The sequence below is a fragment of the Adiantum capillus-veneris genome, chromosome 19, assembly GCF_014529385.1.
Source record: "Adiantum capillus-veneris isolate H3 chromosome 19, ASM1452938v2, whole genome shotgun sequence".
NCBI lineage: Eukaryota > Viridiplantae > Streptophyta > Polypodiopsida > Polypodiales > Pteridaceae > Adiantum > Adiantum capillus-veneris.
This window is the reverse complement of record NC_140949.1, coordinates 49,083,253-49,103,523: the sequence shown is the minus strand read 5'-3', so window position 1 is coordinate 49,103,523 and position 20,271 is coordinate 49,083,253. Positions and strand designations below refer to the sequence as shown.

The following is a 20,271-nucleotide window of genomic DNA, read 5'->3' as shown; positions in this document are numbered from 1 at the left end:
ACATAATACAATGGGTTCATAATACCTAAGGTATGACCTCTCAAGGAGCTATCAGAAAGGGTTCATTGCTCTTGGCTTCTAAGGAATGACCCGGTGTTCAAGCACTATTACAGGTTATCAGTGTGTCTGCCTTGGTATTTCCTTAAATGCAAGATCTCTCTCTCTCTCTCTCTCTCTCAAAAGAGAGCTTATTAGTTAGGCAAAATAACACCTATGCCCCAAAAGCCAGCCATAGGTAGACCCCGTACAAGCGAGGCAGAAAGCCCCAAATGGACACCACATGAAGCTAGCACAATCATGAACAACCATATAAAGAGGATGAAATGCCAAACATACATGTACATGAACTCTCTCTCTCTCTCTCTCTCTCTCTCTCACACACACACACACACACACACAAAATCTTATTGAAGAAAGCCAACATAAAAACCCACAATGCAGCATAAAAAAAAGTTTGGTTCATCTTGCACACATCCACGAGGAACACGAATCAAAAGCAGGCTTAAGAATGATCTGTTTGAACAGAGTCAAATAATTCCTTTAGCCACAATTTAAAAGAATAGAGGCTGCTTTTTGGCAGAGCTCGGAGACTTTTGTTTACAGAGAGAGACCATGCAGAGCAGCAGCACCTGCGGTTGGCCTGAGTACACTCAATGTTGTTTTCCACAATATTGCCTGCATCAAAAAAAGACGTCTCCTGCTTTCCCATCAGGACGAGGCCCAGGCATTGCAAAACTTTTGATGGCTCCAAGCTCTTCGAAAATGGGGTTTGCAGACTAATGGACATTGCACTCTTGTAGCAAATGATGTGAAAACTTGACATACTTTTCCCACAATGGTCTATATCTGCTCATAGCCAGCTTTAACCATGGCTTCATATTCCCATTGTAGTGTAATACTGCACCTTCCTCGATTAATTGCACATCCACATTTGGATCATACCCCAGACCTAACACATGCCACTTTCGATCCAATGGTTCTGTTAGACCGTAGAATGTTAGCAGCCCTGGAGGCAAGGTTCCAAGCTTCCACAGAGTTCTGTCCACATTCTGTTCTTGCCAATGGTGATACCGGCTAGTTACATTTGCCTTTCTCCATGCGATGATGTCGAACACATTCATTCCAAATGCCCACCCACAAGAATCTGGGTCAAAACTTGCCTTGATCTTCGGGTGCGAAAAATTCAAATATTTGTGATACCGGTGGAAAGACTCCAAGCATGTCTCCACAGCACCATTGACATTTCCATGAAGATCCAACCTGAACAATTCAGTTAAGTCTCTCTGAACCACTACATCGTCGTCTAGAAAAACCATCTTCTTCAAAGCAGGGTATACTTCTGGAATGTAAAAACGAAGGTGATTAAGCATGGACAGATACTTCGGATTCCGAAACTTCGCGGCACTTTTGGGATCTTGGCCTCCTTTGAAATAATAGCTTTGAGTTTCAGCATCTTGGAGCTGCTTAAGCACAGGCACATAAGAGGCATTCAACCAAGTAAAGCTATCTATATTCTGCACCTCAACAGTGGCTCCCTTGTAGTCATTCATTCCAAACCATGCTTGCATTGCACCAAAATTGACCTGATCCGTCACTAGATGAAAGACAAGTTGGTCCGGGTGATCTGCATTGAGGACTGTGGAGTTCACTACAACTGATGTAGCCAAAATATTGTCAGAAAATATGCAAAAATGAAAGAGGTTGTTGTCCGTGAGCTTTGCAGAGCGCTTCTGCCTTGAAATAAAACTGCGAAGATCAGGATCCATTGCCCACTCCATTGTTAATCTGTTCCCTAAGCAATACAAACCTTTGGGGACAGCTTCTGCAGCTAATTGCCCAAACGTTGTGCTCTGTACAGTGGCTGTGTTGACCTTTTCCTCCAGCCCTTGAATTTGGGCCTTAAGTCTCATGATCATAGTCGCACTATCATAGTGCAATTCCTTGGCCTGATATATCAGCACAGAGAACTCTCGTATTATCGACTCCGCTTCCTCTGGGCTTATAGGATAACTTCGTGCAGCTGATTTTGATAGAAGTTGTTGGCATGCTCGAATCTGGGCACTGAGTTCCCAAGCAAGTTCCAAATTGTTGTTTTCCTTTGCAATGACAACATAAGCTTTCGCTAGTGTCATTTGATCCCCAAGTTGCCTAGTTAGGGAGCCTGGACTTAGCATCTCTTTTGTCAAGTTCAAAGCAGGCTGACCAGTCATATGCGCATTAACATGCTGCAGTAGCCAAACATAAGCAACAGCCAGTGTAAGTCTTTACCAGAACTAGAAACAGGAAAACACTCTCAAAACGTAAGAGACAGGACTCAAACACTGAACATCCCCTCTCTTCTAAGAATATCTCGTATTCCAAAATAAGCTCTACCAGAATGCGCAGTGGAGTTGTGAAATCAAATTAATCAATATAAGAATCACGAAATCCGCTCCCCCTAGTAATATCCCAAAGCTACAAAGAGTGAGCCTCTGGAAACAGTGGATACTTTTCCCCATAAATAACGTCAATTTAGAGTAAAACAGAATCAATTCAAGGCAATTAAATTCTAATGAGTGATGGAGAGATGCACGAATCCTCCTTATCCTGGTCTGCGTAGCGACACTCGATGCCAATAAATGCAACAATACTGACTACGACTTATACAATTATTTACAAAGAGAGGTTTAGGTGAGAGTAATGACTAATCTAATGGAAACCTGGACAAGCAAACAGGCTCACAAGCTGCCAAACTAAGATTCTTTAGCCTTTCCTAGACTTCTCTTAGCATTGGGGCCATAGTAGCAGCTCCACATGGCACACATAACCTATGTGATGTCACACTTAAAGACCTTGGTATGAAAGCAAGTGCGAGGTAAGTGCAAGAAGAGAAGCAAGGGTCATCTAAATGCAAGAAGCCTCCAAAAGTCTTCACTCTGTAGACAATGCACTTGGGAGTCCTAAATCGCACTTTCAAAATCCTTCAGCCAAAGAAAGGGTCAGATAGAGTTTGAACATAGGGGAACACGAGAAAGCTGTACAGAATCCACACCCACGCTTAGACACAAACACACTCATGAAATTTGGCATGTTCCTTGACAATGCTTGCTTCATTTGAGTTACAAACATGGCTAGTGTTATGAAAAACGGCAAGACAAAAAGCATCAATTGCTCAAATGGCCAAACCTGTAATGCCATAAGTCACCTATGGGAGTGCCACTCATTGAAGAAAGAGCGTGGAGCCTTGTCACAAACTGCTGACATGTCAAGCCACTGAAGAATGGAGCCAACCTGCAGATCCTGGCCAAGGGGCCTAAACCCTCGAAGAATCAGAAGCAGTAGAAGAAGCAGCAGCAGCAGAAGAAGTTTTACCAACTTGCAAAGTCTTGCAGAGTGGAACTCTCTTGCGAATTCAAGTGATGACGTGGCATTGTTGTACGGATCCCCCGCAAAACGCGCTGACATGCTGACGTGGCAGACTGTATGAACGGTCCCGCAATTTGCGCTGGCAATGCCATGTGGCAGCTGTACGGATTTCTTGCTTTTGAGCAGCCTGCTTTTGGACAAGATGCTTTTAGAACTTGAAGCTTTTCATGTTAACTGCTTTTCATGGCCAAGGGCCTTTATATATGAGCCAAGGGCTCATTCTCTGGCACGCTCCAGCATAGAGGTGTAGAGGGTAGTATTGGCATTCTACAGAGTTCAAGCAATATAAAGATATACCGAAAGGGGCGCCCGGGTTTGGGGCTAGTGCTCTCTTGGGGTGGAGCTCCGCACTCCCCATCTTGTGTGTCGTGCATCTCTTTCAATTCAGTTGTTTAAAGTTGTTCATTGTGTTCTTTTCCGTTGGCACGTGGTGCTCGTTCTCGTAACAGTGGTATCAGAGCTTCAAGCGTGTGCTTTTCTGAAAGCATACTAGTCCCACCAAAGAGCAGACAAAGCAAGTTGGCACTTCCAAAGAAATTTTATCAACCACTCTTCGTGTCCCTAACCCAGACTTATCAGCCACTCCTCGTGTCCCTAACCCGGACTTATCAGCCACTCCTCGTGTCGCTAACCCGGACTTATTAGCCACTCCCACCTTTACTCCATCGTGCATCAGGCACGCTCCCGTCTTCATCACTCTGCCTTACGAGGCATAAGCCATAAAGATCACTTGCAAGAGAAGTATCAAAGTTTTTTCGAGCCATCGTTTTTCTCCAAGCCAGTGCCATGCAGTGATGGATGTCTATAGCTACCAAGCCGCACACTCCAAGGACTCTGCAAGCTTTCAAGAAAAATTTTACCCAAGTTACATGCCTTCAAACATCTTCCTTTGAAGTGCAGCTCTTGGCAGAGTGGGGTATCTTGAAATGCTTGCCACGTAAACACTAGCAAATTACAACTTGCAGTCTTTGGGCATCTTTCAACAGGTGTCTCTTCTCGAGCTGATAACCTTGGAGATCCAATGTGATTGCTATGTCTTGGGACTATCATCACCGCCACAGGAACACTGTTTGTCGAGGCCTGTTTTGACTATTCAAGTGTTAGGTGCAGCAGAATGAATGTTTGAACTTTGCTCAAGATGAGTGCTCCGAACTGTGCTAAAGGTTCCTTTTTGTTCTTATGGAAGGGAGAGCATTCCGTTCTTAATGAGAGAGTGCAATAATCACAAACAAAGTGAATGGACACTACGCGTGAAAGTGTATGAGACTGAGAGATAGAGAGAGAAGAGAATACGACCCCAGAGACGTTGTAAAACCCTCCTCCGAAGGCCCACTCTCGTCGGCGAGAGTGGTCTACTATTGATTGCACAAACTGGTACAAACTGAATGCATGTGACTGATGCAAGTCTAGGCTAAATCGATGACGACGACAGGGATGGCGAGACCGATCTAAGGGCTGAAAACTGACGCTTCCTATCTGCTGTCCTAAAACGGTAATGGCTGAATTCTGTCGCTGATTCGCTGCTATCCCAAAAACGCTAATGGCTAAAATGTTCTGGCACCAAAAATGTTGATATGGGTTGGCACTTGCGGCTGAAATCTGCTAATCTTTAAGGCTGAAATCTGCTGGTCTTAGGGCTGAAATAAATCTGCTCGTCTTTCATCTGCTGAAAAACGCCATGCCGATGGAGGGCGATTTGGGGATTCAGGAAACGCTAGGGATGAGAATGATCTTGCGATGAAGCTTGATGAAAAACACTATTGCTGAGGTTGTCTTGCTACGGCATCTGGATGAAAAACGCTAGCAAGGGGAGTCTCTGCTTGGAGGGAAAACGCCACCAAGGGGGTTCTTGTTGAGAAGTTGCCTGTTGAGCTTGTGCTCCTGCTGCCTCTTCTGCCAATTAGTGCTAGCCTAGGTTTGCTTATATACAAACTTACTCAATTTTCCCTACCTACTTTCCAATAAAAGTCACTTAAAAATAATAAGTGAAAAATGTCAAAAATAGGGAAAATAGGCTAAATGCACTGGAAAATTCCCCTGAAGGATTCTGATGGGAATGCTTATGATCATGCTGTGTGCAACCAGAGGATATGCATCTATACTAAGTGTCTGGACATGCACGGTCTGCGAACAGACTCACAAAAGTGCCAGATCTAAATCTAGACTAACTGGACTGACTGAACCCTTGTCGTGCTGTAGCTTGTCCACGGACACATAGGGTTGGATGTGTCACGTGACATCCCCTCCTTTTCAAAGTGAGATACTGGTACCGAACTGTATGGCGTCGAGGGAGATCGCCAATAGTATCCGGAATCCTGGAAGGGACTCTTCGCGGGCCCACTCTGATGTATGGGTCGTGCGGTATTTGAACTTCATAAAGGTCTGCAACGTTTGCTTCTTTGGGCCGCGCCGAAAGCGACACAAAGTCTTTTGTGGCTCCTTCGATACTTCAACTTCGTCTAGAGTCATGCTTCTTTCTTCTTTAAGAATCTCCATGGCTAAAAATTCCTGAAACCATTTCCAACACAAAACCATGAACATACCTTTCCATGTATAGTGAGTGGAAAAAATCCTGTCTTCCTCAAAGACTGTGCATGCAATGTAGATGAACAAAGAGACGGAGTGCCAAACCGTTCACCACACACACGCAAACATTGAGATCGAACCTTTCTCTTATGATTTAGAGCAATCCACTGTGGCAATTCACAACGGAAATGCCCATGCTTGGTGCTCATACTTTCATGTGCTCTGTCTACAAATGTGTCGTGCCAAGGAAGAGACATGGAATGTGACGTCCTTGAGAATGCATACTTTTCAGCTTTTCATGAACAACCCGCATACATTCGTGCTCATTCATGAGTGAAGCGTGCTCAATGTACAATATGTCATGACTAGGAAAGGGGATCACATAAAGACGCTGACTAAAATACAGGAAACGATCACGAATGAAACACTCGAACAATGCGTGCGTACTAATCATGCGAACACATAATACTTCCTGTGAGGGTTCTTTGGACCTAGGCTCGAGAGCCAAGATCGGTTCTTCGTGATTGATCGAATCTGCAATGAGGTTAGCTTCACTAGAAAAAGCATCCACTAACTCATCATCCTTGTAAACAATCACGTCATCTTCATGCAAATCATCATGCTTGTGAGAAATCACATCTTGATCATGCAAATCATCAGGCTTGTCATTGTCATCCAAATCATCAAGCTCATCATTATCATCCAAATCATCATGCACATCATTGTCATTCAAATCATCATCCTTCTCATAATCATGCAAATCCTGTGTGTCATGCTTGGGAGAAGGAGTGAGAGAGTCTCCGCCTCCTGAATCTCTTACATCTGTGTCTGCACTTGAGAAAAGAGTCGCAAGAATTCTTTCATGTGTTGGTCGCTCTTTTCTTTTATGGCTTTGTTCTCGCGATCAAATTCTGTTTGTCTTGCTTTGTTCTCGCGATCAAATTTGGCTTGACTTTCTTTGTTCTCGCGATCAAATTTGGCTTGTCTTTCTTTGTCTTCCAAGTCGTACTTATGCTCTATGGCTGCCACGCTTTCTTCGTATTCACGATCTATGTCTGCCATTTCTTCTTCGTCGGCCTTTCTTTCTGCTTCTCTTGCTTCGCGTTCAAACTTGTTGTCCATAAACAATTGCGTCAACTCCTCCATAGGAGTTAGTGCAATCCTTGGCATAGATGGGAAAGGGGGAGGGTCGGAAAAACATCCTGGTGGGGAAAATTCTTCTTCGCCTCTCTCATGCTCATCACCTCCAAGCGAAGTATCCATTCCGCTTCGAGTGATGACTATCCACTAATGTCGTGAGTTCTTGTGGGTTATTGTGGTCTTGGGTTCTTAAGTTCACGAGGAACTTGGGTTCTTGAGGGTCTTGGGTTCTTAAGTTCACGAGGAACTTGGGTTCTTGCGGGTCGTGGTTCTTGAGGTTCTTGAGGGTTTTCTTTCGCTTGCAATCTGTGTTTGAGAAGGATCTTCTCTTCACCCGAGTTCTGCTCTTTTCCGCGGGCACACCCCTTGGCGGCCTTGCACTCACACCAAGGTTGCTTTTTCCCACCTCACGTCGATTGGCCGGCCGCTAAGTGCATGGTCCGCTCTCAATGAGTGAAAAGAGGCACAAGGGGAGGCTAGACAAGCCCTTCTTTCTTGGGATTCATGTCACTCTTCAAAAACACGATTAGGAATCGACACGCCCAAGTAAACTTGGGTTCGTGCGACCGCAACAAGCAAAAAAAAAATCTTGTGATTCTTGTGGTTCTTTCCTTGAGTTATACAAAACACTGCCAAAGCTCCGATACCAATGTTAGGTGCAGCGGAATGAATGTTTGAACCTTGCTCAAGATGAGTGCTCCGAACTACACTCAAGGTTCCTTTTTGTTCTTATGGAAGGGAGAGCCTTCCATTCTTAATGAGAGAGTGCAATGATCACAAACAAAGTGAATGGACACTGTGCGTGAAAGTGTATGAGACTGAGCGATAGAGAGAGAAGAGAATACGACACCAGAGACGTTGTAAAATCCTCCTCCGAAGCCCCCACTCTCGTCGGCGAGAGTAGTCTACTATTGATTGCATAAACTGGTACAAACTGAATGCATGTGACTGACGCAAGTCTAGGCTAGATCGATGACGACGACGGGGATGGCTAGACCGATCTAAGGGCTGAAAACTGACGCTTCCTATCTGCTGTCCAAAAACGCTAATGGCTGAATTCTGTCGCTGATTCGCTGCTGCACCAAAAACGCTGATGACTGAAATGTTCTGGCACCAAAAACGCTGATATGGGCTGGTCCTTGCGGCTGAAACCTGCTGGTTTTTAAGGCTGAAATCTGCTAGTCTTAGGGCTGAAATCTGCTGGTCTTTTATCTGCTGAAAAACGCCATGCCAATGGAGGGCGATTTGGGGATTCAGAAAACATTAGGGATGAGGATGATCTTGCAATGAAGCTTGATGAAAAACGCTATCTGCTGAGGTTGTCTTGCTACGGCATCTGGATGAAAAACGCTAGCAAGGGGAGTCTCTGCTTGGAGGGAAAACGCCACCAAGGGGGTTCTTGTTGAGAAGTTGCTTGTTGAGCTTGTGCTCCTGCTTCCTCTTTTGCCAATTAGTGCTAGCCTAGGTTTGCTTATATACAAACTTACTCAATTTTCCTTACCTACTTTCCAACAAAAGTCACTTAAAAATAATAAGTGAAAAATGTCAAAAATAGGGAAAATAGGCTAAATGCACTGGAAAATTCCCCTGAAGGATTCTGATGGGAATGCTTATGATCATGCTCTGTGCAACCAGAGGATATGCATCTACACTAAGTGTCTGGACATGCACGGTCTACGAACAGACTCACAAAAGTGCCAGATTACTTCTAAATTTAGACTGACTGAACCCTTGTCATGCTGTAGCTTGTCCACAGACACATAGGGTTGGATGTGTCACGTGACATCAAGAGCTTATGGACCATGCTGCAGTCGGCTACAATCTGATGGAAGAAATCTAACCCTAATTTTGATGCAGGTTTCAGGTGGGAAGCCCTATCGACTTTCGAGCTCGACTCACGTGGAGAATGCTTTTTCAGTTTGATTTAGCAGTTTTCTGAATGTCGTTTGAGAATTTGTTTGGTGATCCTGTTAGGAATTTGTTTGGAATGGATGGTATCTGTTTTAAACTGGCCTTGGTGCCGATTTGAATTGTTTGACTTTGGTTTTAGTACTGGTGCAATGATTGGTGATTTACTCTCTCGTGGAGTAGTGAAAAATGTTGTTTTGGTATTGTCTGAACCTCGGAATGACGTAGATGGATGTCAGGGGAGTGTTTCGTTGTATGCTTGAAAAGCTCAAAACAAAGCAGACGGGATGTCTAGGGAGCGTTTCGTTGTACGTTGAAAACCCTCCGAACTACGCACACGGGACGTCTGGGGAGCGTTTGGTTGTATGCTTGAAACCTCCAAGTAACACAAGCTACGATATGGGGAGCATTTGATTGTAGCAATCCCCCGAACCTTTTTTAGGTTATTTGTCGGGAGAGTGATGAGATAGTCGTTGAGTAGCTTCATACCGCAAACCGTCTATCTTGAGGGAGTGCTTAGCAACGTTGTTCGTTGTGTCTTGTAACATGCATATGTGAGCATTTGTGTTGCATTGTGATGTGCCAACCACTGAATATTCCTTATATTGGGTGAGATTGCCTGGTTATGTAATTTTAGTGCATGAAGACACCTGTTGGAGATCAGCTTGGTCTAGGTGTGATGGCTAATTTTACTATGCTAGAATATCAAGAGCTTTGATCTAGAATGAGAATATACTCCTTATTTAATGAGATTTTTTTGGGAAGCCAACGACCCAAGATATCAAGAGCTCCAATTTGGAATGAGAAAACTGATTGTCGCTCAGAATGTCCCTTGAAATGACCCTTGGAAATTTTTAAGCTAACTTGAGTTGTTTTGCAAATATACTGTAATCGCGGACGATTACTTTCTTCCAAGGAGGAGGGGATGTCACAAACTGCTAATGTGTCAAGCCACTGAAGAATAGAGCCAACCATAGATTGTAACAGACTTAGACACTCCAAGTCAAGAATTCTACCGCGACAGCACCAAATTACCACTTCAAAATAGTTCACAGTTCACAATTGATTCGACACTGGCCCGGCGGAGTTCCGTGCCTAGAGGTATTGGCCTTAAAGACTGGCGCGCGCCCCTTTCGGTTTTTCTTTTTGTATTAATCTGTGTTCAAAGTACAAGAGTGCAGGCATGCGCTGACACTCAGACTCTGCGTCCAGATGCTCTGAGTTGTGAGGCCCTGTCCACAAATTTAAAGGTTACAAGGGATGCTAAAAGAAGAGCCCCAAAAGCTGAAAATCAAAAGCCTAAAAATAAAGCAAAGGCTCTTTCTCTCTCTTGCTTGTAAAGTAAAGCAAGCTCCAAAAGCTGAAAATAAATAGCTTTTAACAATAAAGCAAAAGAGCTCTCTCTCTCTTTCTTTCTCCCAATACGTAGCCAAAAAGCAAAAGTGCTACAGCTTTTAGCTTCCGCAAAAAGCGCCATAAATCTCGGACGTCCGTACTGCTGCCACGTGGCCAGCCCTCCACCATTTCCGGGTGTTGACCGTACGCAGCAGCCACGTCATCATTCATTCTGTCCTTCCCCGGGATTGTCCATGCTTTAGGGGGGGAAGGTGTGTGTGTACACTAGGCAGCAACGTCACAGTTTGTGACATACCCCCTCTTGAAAGCATTGTAATTGCCCTCAATTACGCTTGCAAAACAGACAGAGGCCATAGACCGTCTTAGCAGACACTGATTGTTAGTACCTACGCACTAGGAACACACATCTAGCACATGTACCAATTGACAGTCACATCACACGACATCACAGGACATCACATGACATTCAACATTCATTCGGATCTTAGACCATGATTTATCGGCAATGCAATTAGCAATCGCATCTACATCCACTCAAGACCCCATAGATGCCCGATTGACTAATCCCTATTGGAACCATGTCTATCGAGATCATTCAGACCGAAATGCTACAGTCATTTCGTCTATCAATTCCTGCACTTAGAACAAGTTAGTTTCATATTTTCCAGAATTCCATTTCATAAAGTCATTCAGCAAAATACTGTCAACTCTCAGTATCCCTGAAGCTCAAAGAGACATCAGTGACTCTAGTATTCAAAAAATCAAGGCATCTATTGACAAAGGAGCGGAGTAACTCCCCTCTCGCGCAAATCCACTGCACCAGATCTCCGGCCAAGCTGAATTCTGGGTTCCATTTGGAGTAGACTATGCTAAACCAAAAGCTTCAAGGTAAAGTTTCACAATCTGAGGAGTATCTGCTAGGTCCTCCTCCTCCATCCACTTCGCATCCAATGCAGGATAGTTCTTGAATTTAACCAAGGACTGCCTTCTTGCTTTACCCTTACTTTCTTTCTATGCCAATGTCTGTTCTGGAACGAGTATCTGCTCGTTTTCGTCCATTTCGGGTTGTTCATCATCAGGCACATCACCTTCAAAAGGCTTCAAGAGACTCACAAGAAAAACATTGTGAATCCTCAAAGTATTCTGGCAGCTTCAGTCCAAAGGAGACATCATTGATCTTTTTGGAGATCTGGAAAGGTCCGTAGTATCGCATACTAAACTTTGGAAAAAGCCTCTCCTTTCCTTCTTCTTTCTCAGGCGTGCCTTCTCAAAACGTAAGAGCACCCAATCATCCTCCTTCAATTTCAAATCATCGCGCAATTTCAAATCGCAATGATGGCAATCTGCTGCCTTTTTCTGTCTTCCCTGAGATTTCTGCAAAGCCTCGCGGACTTTGGCAAAAGCCGTGTCTAAGTCGCGCGTATACTCATCAGCTTCAAAAATCTTATCTTTTGTGCTAAGGAAGGGTTGACCCTTCGTAGCAAATTCAAGAATCTCAAATGGCACCTTCCCCATCATCAAAGAGTTAATTGTGTTACACTGAATTAGCAATCTCTGATTGCCCGTCAGTCTGTAGGTGAAACGATGACGAGAACTGCAACCGCGTGCCTATGTTCTCCCAAATAGCCGTCCGAAACAAACTCGTGAACCTCGGATCCCTGTCGGAGACAATTGTCTCAAGCATGCCATCTGTAGATCTGGGCAATAAACAATCGTGCCCGCACTGTGTTCTCGGGAGATCAAAAAAAATGAAATCCATTGCAATACTTTCCGAGGGGCGGGTGGGTATGGGTAAAGGCTATAACAATCCGAGTGCTTTATGCCTGTCAAACTTGACCTTCTGGCATACCAAGCAACTGCGCACAAACTCGTCCACATCCTTCCTGAGTCTCGGCCAAAAGAAATATCTCTCTACCCCTTTCAAGGTGGTAGCAATGCCGCGGTGACCCATAAAAGGCGGACAGTGGCATTCAGTTAGAACCTTTTCCCTCAACGGCTGTGTAACACACAACATGGTTTTCTTCATTAAGTAGCCATCCCGAATGGAATAGTCCGCTACTATCTCCCCTTTCTGTATTCAATTGAATACATCTGCAAAATTTGTATCTGTGGCGTACTGACCGACCATATCCTCGCAGTTTCTATGATGTGTCGCAGAAATAGCCAGAACCAACGGCTTTCGGAACAAAGTATTTGCCACCAATTTCTTATGTCCCTAGGGGCACATGGACAATCCGGAAGTAAACTGTGACAAGATGTTTGCCCACCGCATCTGCTTTTCCGATAGCTACTTCTATGACAAGAAGTAGCGTAAACTCCCATCATCTGTGAAAACCGTAAAATCGGCTCCGAGTAGGTAATGTCGCCACTGAATAAGAGCATGGATAGCCGCCAAAAGCTCTTTCTTATAAATCTGTGTTGTCAATTCCGGCCTTGAGAACAATCGGCTCTCGTAAGCAATGTTTTGTTTTGTTTTGTTTTCGGAGTCGGGTAGGGCACGCCCAGCCGCTCCCCTCATACACAAAAAAGTATACAAGAAGAACGACCAGGACTATGCACCCAGAAACCGAAGGCAGACGCTTTTGTCACTAGTTTCCTCTGGACTACAAGAGGCCAGAATAATCTACACTCTTAGGGCCATGACTAATCCCTTGAGAGACCCATTTCGCCAACTTGATGTGGGCGTGACAGCGACCAAGTACCTCTGTTCAGAGGCCTAGGTACTGCGGGACTTTCTTCGGTCTTCCCTTTGGAGTTGCCTCCTCCAGGTAACTTATCGCTCACCTCACTAACTCTGCCTTTGAAACCCGACGGTTTTCCCCTAGGAAATGCCATACCCGCTTGGAAGGGCATCAGCTCAGAGGTGGCGTCCGCTGAGGTTGGTGGTGTCTCCCTTTTGCACCTCCCAACCCCTTTTAGGTGAAGTTGACCCCCATGGGAGGAAATGGCACTTGGGCGCTCTTGTAGCTCATTTGGCTTCGCTTGGGGAGAATTACGTCATTTCCCCCAGAAGGGATCATATTCAAAATAACAGCATAGGAAGGGGAGCATGATCTTCCCATCCGCCTATACAAAGCACCCAAATATCGGGGTACAACTTCACCGAGGAACTTCGCCACAGGCACGTGCCCTACGGTTCCGTCCCTCGAGTGTGGATCACGACGTACCCAGAAGGGCATCCGCTTCCCGCGAGCCTCCCCACCAAGGAGGATAACAGTCCTTTCTTCAGGGTCCAACGAAGGGTCGATTACGTTGAAGGTAGAGTTGAATCGATCTAGCCACCTCCCCTAGATTCATCAACCGTTGAACAGTTCATTAGCAAATGCGAAAGCGAACGACCCTCTAACTGGGAGCACAGCGTGCAAATGCTGTGTCCGCGCATGTAGCTATCCGCCGCCAGTTTGACCCCACCTACTCTCGCGAGAGCCAGCATTCTTTCCTCCTTCCTATTCACTATAGTGCTCCTATTGAGCTACAGCAGGTATCCACGTGTTTGTTCAAAGCCGGCCTCCTTATAGGGCTCCAACCCCAGGCATGAATGCCTCTCGTCCCACTTGTCCCATGCATGGTAGCGAACTGAGCTAAAGTCAGCCGCTAGGATATACTTATTCATCCAGATCTGCGTTCTTGTCATCCAAGTCCACTTCTTGAACGGTTGGTTCTTAGGCTTCTTGTTTACCAAGGAGCCTATCCAAGTAGATGAAACCGAGCGATACTTGTCAAAAGCCCTTGCTCGTTGACCCCCACAAAAGGCAGGTACGGGTAGTATGTTAAACTCGTGACGGAGAGTTGTCGTCCCTACATAGGTTGACCTTGCTCCCTTTCCAAGTAACATTTGCATCCCGGTGGGGACGAGGCGTAAGCAATGACATGGCCTTCTTGCATTAAGACCGCACCCAGACTACGACCACAAGCATCACAATATACTTCAAATGACTTCTGCAAATCCGGCAAAGTCAAAACTGGTCCCGTAGTCCATTTCTCTTTCAATGTTTGAAAAGCAATCACCTCTGTGGATCCCCACGAAAAAGGGACTCCTTTCTGTGTCAAGATATGCAAAGGGGAAGCAACCTCTGCAAACTTTCGAATGAACCGCCTGTAGTACAAACACAATCCCAAGAAGCTTCCAACTTCTTGGACGTTCTTCAAATCGGGCCAATCACGGATAGTCTCTATCTTGGCCGGATCGATCTGCACACCTGCTACTAACGCAATGTGTCCCAAAAAGTGTATCTCTGGTAGTAAAAATTCACTTTTCTTTGCATTATTCACTAACTTGTGATCTCGTAATGCCCAAAAGACTTGGAGCAAATTAACTCTATGTTCTGCCTCATCCTTGGAGAAAACAATGATATCGTCAAAGAAAGTGCCAACAAATAGTCTGTACTCTAGAAAAAATCCTATCCATCATCCGGTTAAATGTTGGAGTAGCATTGGTTAAGCCAAAAAAGTATCACCAAAAACTCAAATAACCAAAAAGGCCGTCTTGTAAACATCTCCCGACGCGATTCGGATCTGATGATATCCACTTTTCATGTCGATCCTGCTAAAGCACGAGGATCCCTGAAGTCGGTCAAGTATATCATTGATTCTAGGAATCAGAAATCTGTTCTTGATGGTGATTTTGTTGAGAGCTCTATGATCGAGGCACATTCTCCAAGATCCGTCTTTCTTCAAAACCAACAACACTGGAGAGCAATACGGTGAAGTACTAGGCTGGACAAGACCCTTTTCCAAGAGGTCTTTCACTTGGTTTATAATCTCTTCGTTCCGAGCTCGGCTCACACGGTAAGGTGGCCGGTTCGGTGGTGTGCTTCCCAGTATCAGATCCATGGAATGATCCTCAGGACGAACTGGTGGCAACTCGCCTGGCAGGCCCTCAAAAAAGCAATCGGCATGTGTGTGGAGAAAATCTTGGCGTTCTTTTGTTCAGGTCAAAACATATTCGACCTTCATCCATCGTTCAGTTCTCTCCCAAAAAAGTGAGTAAAGAAACTGAAGTTCATCAAGTACAATCTCTGAGCCCTTCATTTGTCAAAGTCGCTTTCTCGGCCCGGTAGTCAACCACGGCGTTGTTCTTGTGGTACCAAGGGATTTCGAGTAGAACGTCACAACCTTCCAAGGAAATTACGTAGGACTCCTCGTGCCCTAAACACCCCTGTCATTGAAAATGAAGTTTGCCAATGCTCGGTGTAATGGCAACATCCGGTCCGGGTGCCACTCGAACTACCTCCACCTGTGGCCTCAGCCTGTAGGGCATAATTCCAATTCGAGCTGCCAATTCAAAGAAGTTGGCCTTGGCTCCTTCAAAGAGCTTCCTGATCTTTCCGCTTTGCCCTAAAAACGGCAAAGTTTGTACTTTCCTTTATTTTAATTCGGTTCGGGTCCCACACAGTGGTACCATTTCTGTTTTTTATCTGCCTTATCTGCCACGTCCCTCAGCTGCTTTGGAACTTTTTGGCCCTTCTTCATCTTGTTCATTCGGTGCCTTGTTAGGGCACTTCGCGGAGATATGCCCAATTTCCCCGCATTCAAAGCACTTCCCCTCCTTTAAGTAGAGAGCCCTCTCTTGAGGAGTAAGCTTGGGTCGTGCATCCTCTTCTTTCTGTTATGGGTTGCTCTTCCTCTTTCTACTTTCATTTATCGAAGTCTGTTTGACTCTTTGCGTCATGATCTCATCGGTGGGGTAGGTCAAACTGCCAGAGTGCATGGCAAAACCCCGTTTCGCATGACTCATCAACTCCTGAATGGAAGCTGACTTTTGTTCCAAGCAATGATCTCGGATCTCTGTAGGAAGACCCAAGGTAAACCGCTTAATCTGTTCCTTGAATGAGATCTTCTTGAATGAAGAGGCGGGTAGAAAAGAGCTCCAGAATCTTTCGCAATAAGCGTCCATTGTATCCTTCTTGATCATCCGAAGATGGTTCCAAGCAGTTCGTATGTTGCATTCATACTCTCGAGTCAGCCAAGAAGAAATAAAAAGCCTCTTGAATTTCAGCCATTTAACTGGCGCAGTCTTGTTTAATAGAAGCGTGGACCACCAAGTTCGAGCATTCCCCTTAAAGTAAGAGGCAGCTCTCCGAATCTTAAGAGTGCCCGGAGTAACGCCCTCCCGCGAAAGCGATGTCAAACTGTTGTACAAAAGACAAAGCTTTCGAAGCATCTCTATAACCAGAAAACATGTCAAATTTAATTGATTGTCCACCTTCCTTAAACTCTCGGACTTTCTTGCTTTCGTCTTGCAGAAAGTCATACTGGTTGGCTTTGTAAAAAATCTTCTTCTTTGCATAAAAGCTATTGTCATCCGAGTCCGAACTAGACGAGTCCTCGATAGAACTGTCAACCACGGGGTAAGATTTAGACTTCTTTATGTTTTTCTTGCCCTTTCCGAAGCGTTGCTTTTTGCTTCGCTTTTTGCCTTTTCTGTCTTCTTCGCTCGAGTCAGATGAGCTAGAAGAACTGTCATAAGAAGAAGAAGAAGAACTAGAACTGGGTACTCCTTCAAATCGAACACGCTTCTTCTGCTTTCTTGCCTTTTCAAAAGTAGACTGACGACCCAAATAATCCAGGAAGTCAGTGCCTTTCTTCTGCTTTTTGTCGTGCTTTTTAGCTTTGTTCTGCGCATCAAAAAGCTGAGCAATTCGTGCATCAACCACCTCTTCTAATTCTTTCTCTATATACCTCTTGGGAGTAGGAGGTTTCTTGAGAGTGGGTTTTTCGGGTGGTTTTGTGGTTTTCTGCCAATGCGTGTGCACCTCATCGAAGAAGTCTAGCTCATATATTTTGCAAATTTCGGGTCCTTCGCAAAATTAAGCATCATCTTTGTTGCATCGCAGATCAATTGTCGACGCTCCATCTCGACGCTCCGCCTGAGTAGGCTGAGGCGGGCCATACTTCTTGCATGAATCTTCGTTGTGATCCCTTCCCGCATCTCCGGATGCAGAGGGAGTCGACTGATCTTTGCCTGAAGCCATAGGTGTCGCGGAAAAAATTTAGGGATCGGATTTCCCGTAGGAGAGAAATCGGCCATGCTCTGATACCACTGTAACAAACTTGGACACTCCAAGTCAAAAATTCTACGACGACAGCACCAAATAACCACTTCAAAACAGTTCACAGTTCACAATTGATTTGACACTGGCCCGACGGAGTTCCGTGCCTAGAGGTACTGGCCCCAAAGACAGGCGCCCCTTTCGGTATTTTTTTTTTTATTAATCTATGTTCAAAGTACAAGAGTGCAGGCAGGCGCTCACACTCAGACTCTATGACCTGCCCACAAATTTAAAGGTTACAAGGGATGCTAAAAGCAAAGCCCCAAAAGCTGAAAATCAAAAGCCTAAAAATAAAGCAAAGGCTCTTTCTCTCTCTTGCTTGTAAAGTAAAGCAAGCTCCAAAAGCTGAAAATAAATAGCTTTGAACAATAAAGCAGAAGAGCTCTCTCTCTCTTTCTCCCAATGCGTAGCCAAAAAGCTAAATTGCCGCAGCTTTTAGCTTCCGCAAAAAGTGCCGTAAATCTCGGACGTCCGTACTGCTGCCACGTGACCAGCCCTCCGCCATTTTCGGGTGTTGACCGTACGCAATAGCCATGTCATCATTCAGACTGTCCTTCCTTGGGATTGTCCATGCTTTAAGGGGGGAAGGGGTGTGTGTACACTGGGCAGCCACATCACAGTTTGTGACATAGATCCCAGCCGAGGGGCCTGAACACTAGAAGAATCAAAAGCAGTAGAAGAAGCAAAAGCAGCAAAAGAAGTTTTACCGACTTGCTAAGTCTTGCCGAGTGGCCTATTTTTTAAGAGGAGTTCCCACCAACTTATAAGACCTCGTTTGATGGGGCCCAAGTGACCTAAAGAGATTAACGCAGGACCACACACACTCCAACTCTCTTTTTTTTTTTTTTTTCGAGAAAGAGATCCTTCTATTAGTTAATGAAAACTGCCCATAGGGCTACATCCACCTCTGCAAGGAGGGCTACAACAAGCATGATGGGGAGACTCTCCCAATGAAAAAAACAGCATATATACAATGAGGCTAAATCAAGAAATGGGAGGAGGGAAGAGCCACACAGGTGGACAGTAGTGCCATCTGAGCACCCCCTGGACTATGGTGTAGAAAGGCCCAGGGCGCCAGAGTCGAAGAAAAGCCTCGCGGCGCTCCCGCATGCGGTCGGAGCAGCCCTGAAGTCCCTCAAGCTGTCCTCTGAGAGTATGGATCAGCTCTAGCCAAAAGTCCTGAACAGTCTCTGCATGTGGCACAGGACGAGCCTCAAAGATGCGGAAACAGCGGGCCCGCCAGATGAACCAGAGAGCTAGGCCGCTGATGAGCTCCCAACACTCCTCTCTCTCACTGCTCCACTCCTGTGGAGTAAGCTCTGTAGCAGGCTGCAGTGTAGGTCGCCCCCCCTGTATCACTATCATCCTGCTGGTGGAAGATAGCTCAAACTGAAGTGCTGGGCCCGTGAGGGTGGACCAAGCCGCTGCCCCCCAAGTGTACTGTCGAGCCGTGGAGAGGGCAAGCATCAGCCGAAGAACACGTAGCCACACCTGCTGGGCCGCGGGGCAGTCCCAAAGACAGTGACGCTCGCTCTCCACCAACTGGTCACAGGCTGCACATGCGACCGAGAGACCACTATGCACAAGCCAGCTCCCTACTGCTGCGGCTCTGTGTGCAACCAGCCACTGGAACAAGGTGACTCGCCTCGGCTGTCTGGAGTCCCACAGCCTCTGCCAAAAAGCTGCCAAGAACTCGACTGTGAGGCCCTCCTCCTGCCAATGACGTGCTGCAGCGGGGCGGGCCTCTCTCTGTGCTGCCAGTATATGACGTCCAAACCGAACAGTGTACTGAAAGAAGGGGACTCCTGGGCGGTCTGCAGAAGAGAAGGAGTCCCTCCATAGCCACTCTCCAGAATCCCACTGTACTCGTACCAGTGGACAACACTCCCAAGCCCATAGCCTCCAGTGTCCAGTCTTAAGAGCTGCTGGGTCAGGGTCTATGACGCAAGTCCTCCCACAGATGCCCACAACTCGGATCCTCTGGAAACAGCACTCTGCTACCTGCGGGGCCTCTACTGCAACTTGTTGTAATCGTCCCCCACCCTGAAGCTTGAAGAACAGGGCTGGGGCAGTCTCTGAGCAAGCCCTGACTGAAATGAGAACCTCCAGTCGTGTGAAGGCTCCCATCCACCGGGGTGCTACTGGCTCGAGAGGCGTGAGCCACTCAGCTGGAACTGATTCTGAGATGTCCTGACACATGCTCTGCACCCCTCTCATGCCCTGTAGCTGGACAACCTGCACCTCCTCTGACAAACTTGTGAACTCTAGCCAGTCACCTAGAGAACGCGTTGGACCTGCCGCCATGGGACCCAAAGAAACATGAGGCCGACTCCCAACCAAGTGGCCTCTCTGAGTGCTAACCATGGGGTTCCAGACGAGGGGCTGCCGTAGGCGCTCCTCCGTGCACGTTGGCTGTCTCTGCTCTAGGCCACGCCGTAAGAGCTCCCAAGATCGAAGCAAACTCACAGCGAATGAGTCCTCTAGTCTCCTGCTCAAACCAACTCGGTGCAACTCTGTAAAGATCCATCTGGTCGAAGGTTGCCAAGGGCCTCCTGACTGAGGCACCCTGGCACGAAGCCTCTGCAACAAGAATTCCTTCCAGGGCTCCTCGCCTGGAAGAAGTCCTCTGACGACAAACTTCCCAAGAAGGGCTCTGCTCTGCTGTGCAGGATCAATGATCCCAAGCCCACCCTGAGAGCAAGGAAGTGTGAGGACCGACCAAGCCACCTTGGCTCGGGCAATCTGAGTATCGCGACCTGACCAAAGGAAGTTCCTGATCAGCCTCTCTACCTGGCTGATACAAGAACTCGAGAAGATCCAGCAAGAAGTGATGTACCACATAGTCGCCAACAACACCTGGTTGGCAACTACTACTCTACCAGCC

The 20,271-nt window shown here is 46.2% G+C and overlaps 1 protein-coding gene across 2 annotated transcripts in view; it reads right to left on the bottom strand.

Moving 5' to 3' along the window:
• Positions 1-482: 482 nt before the first annotated feature.
• LOC147433983 (hexosyltransferase GAUT11-like) overlaps positions 483-20,271 on the bottom strand; it is a 52,759-nt gene continuing 32,970 nt past the window's right edge. For both annotated transcript variants that reach the window (XM_086490610.1, XM_086490611.1), the window contains exon 3: positions 483-2,225. In XM_086490610.1, the coding sequence (XP_086346736.1) occupies positions 777-2,225 (1,449 nt within the window). In that variant the 3' untranslated portion in view covers positions 483-776. The remainder of the gene's footprint in view (positions 2,226-20,271) is intronic.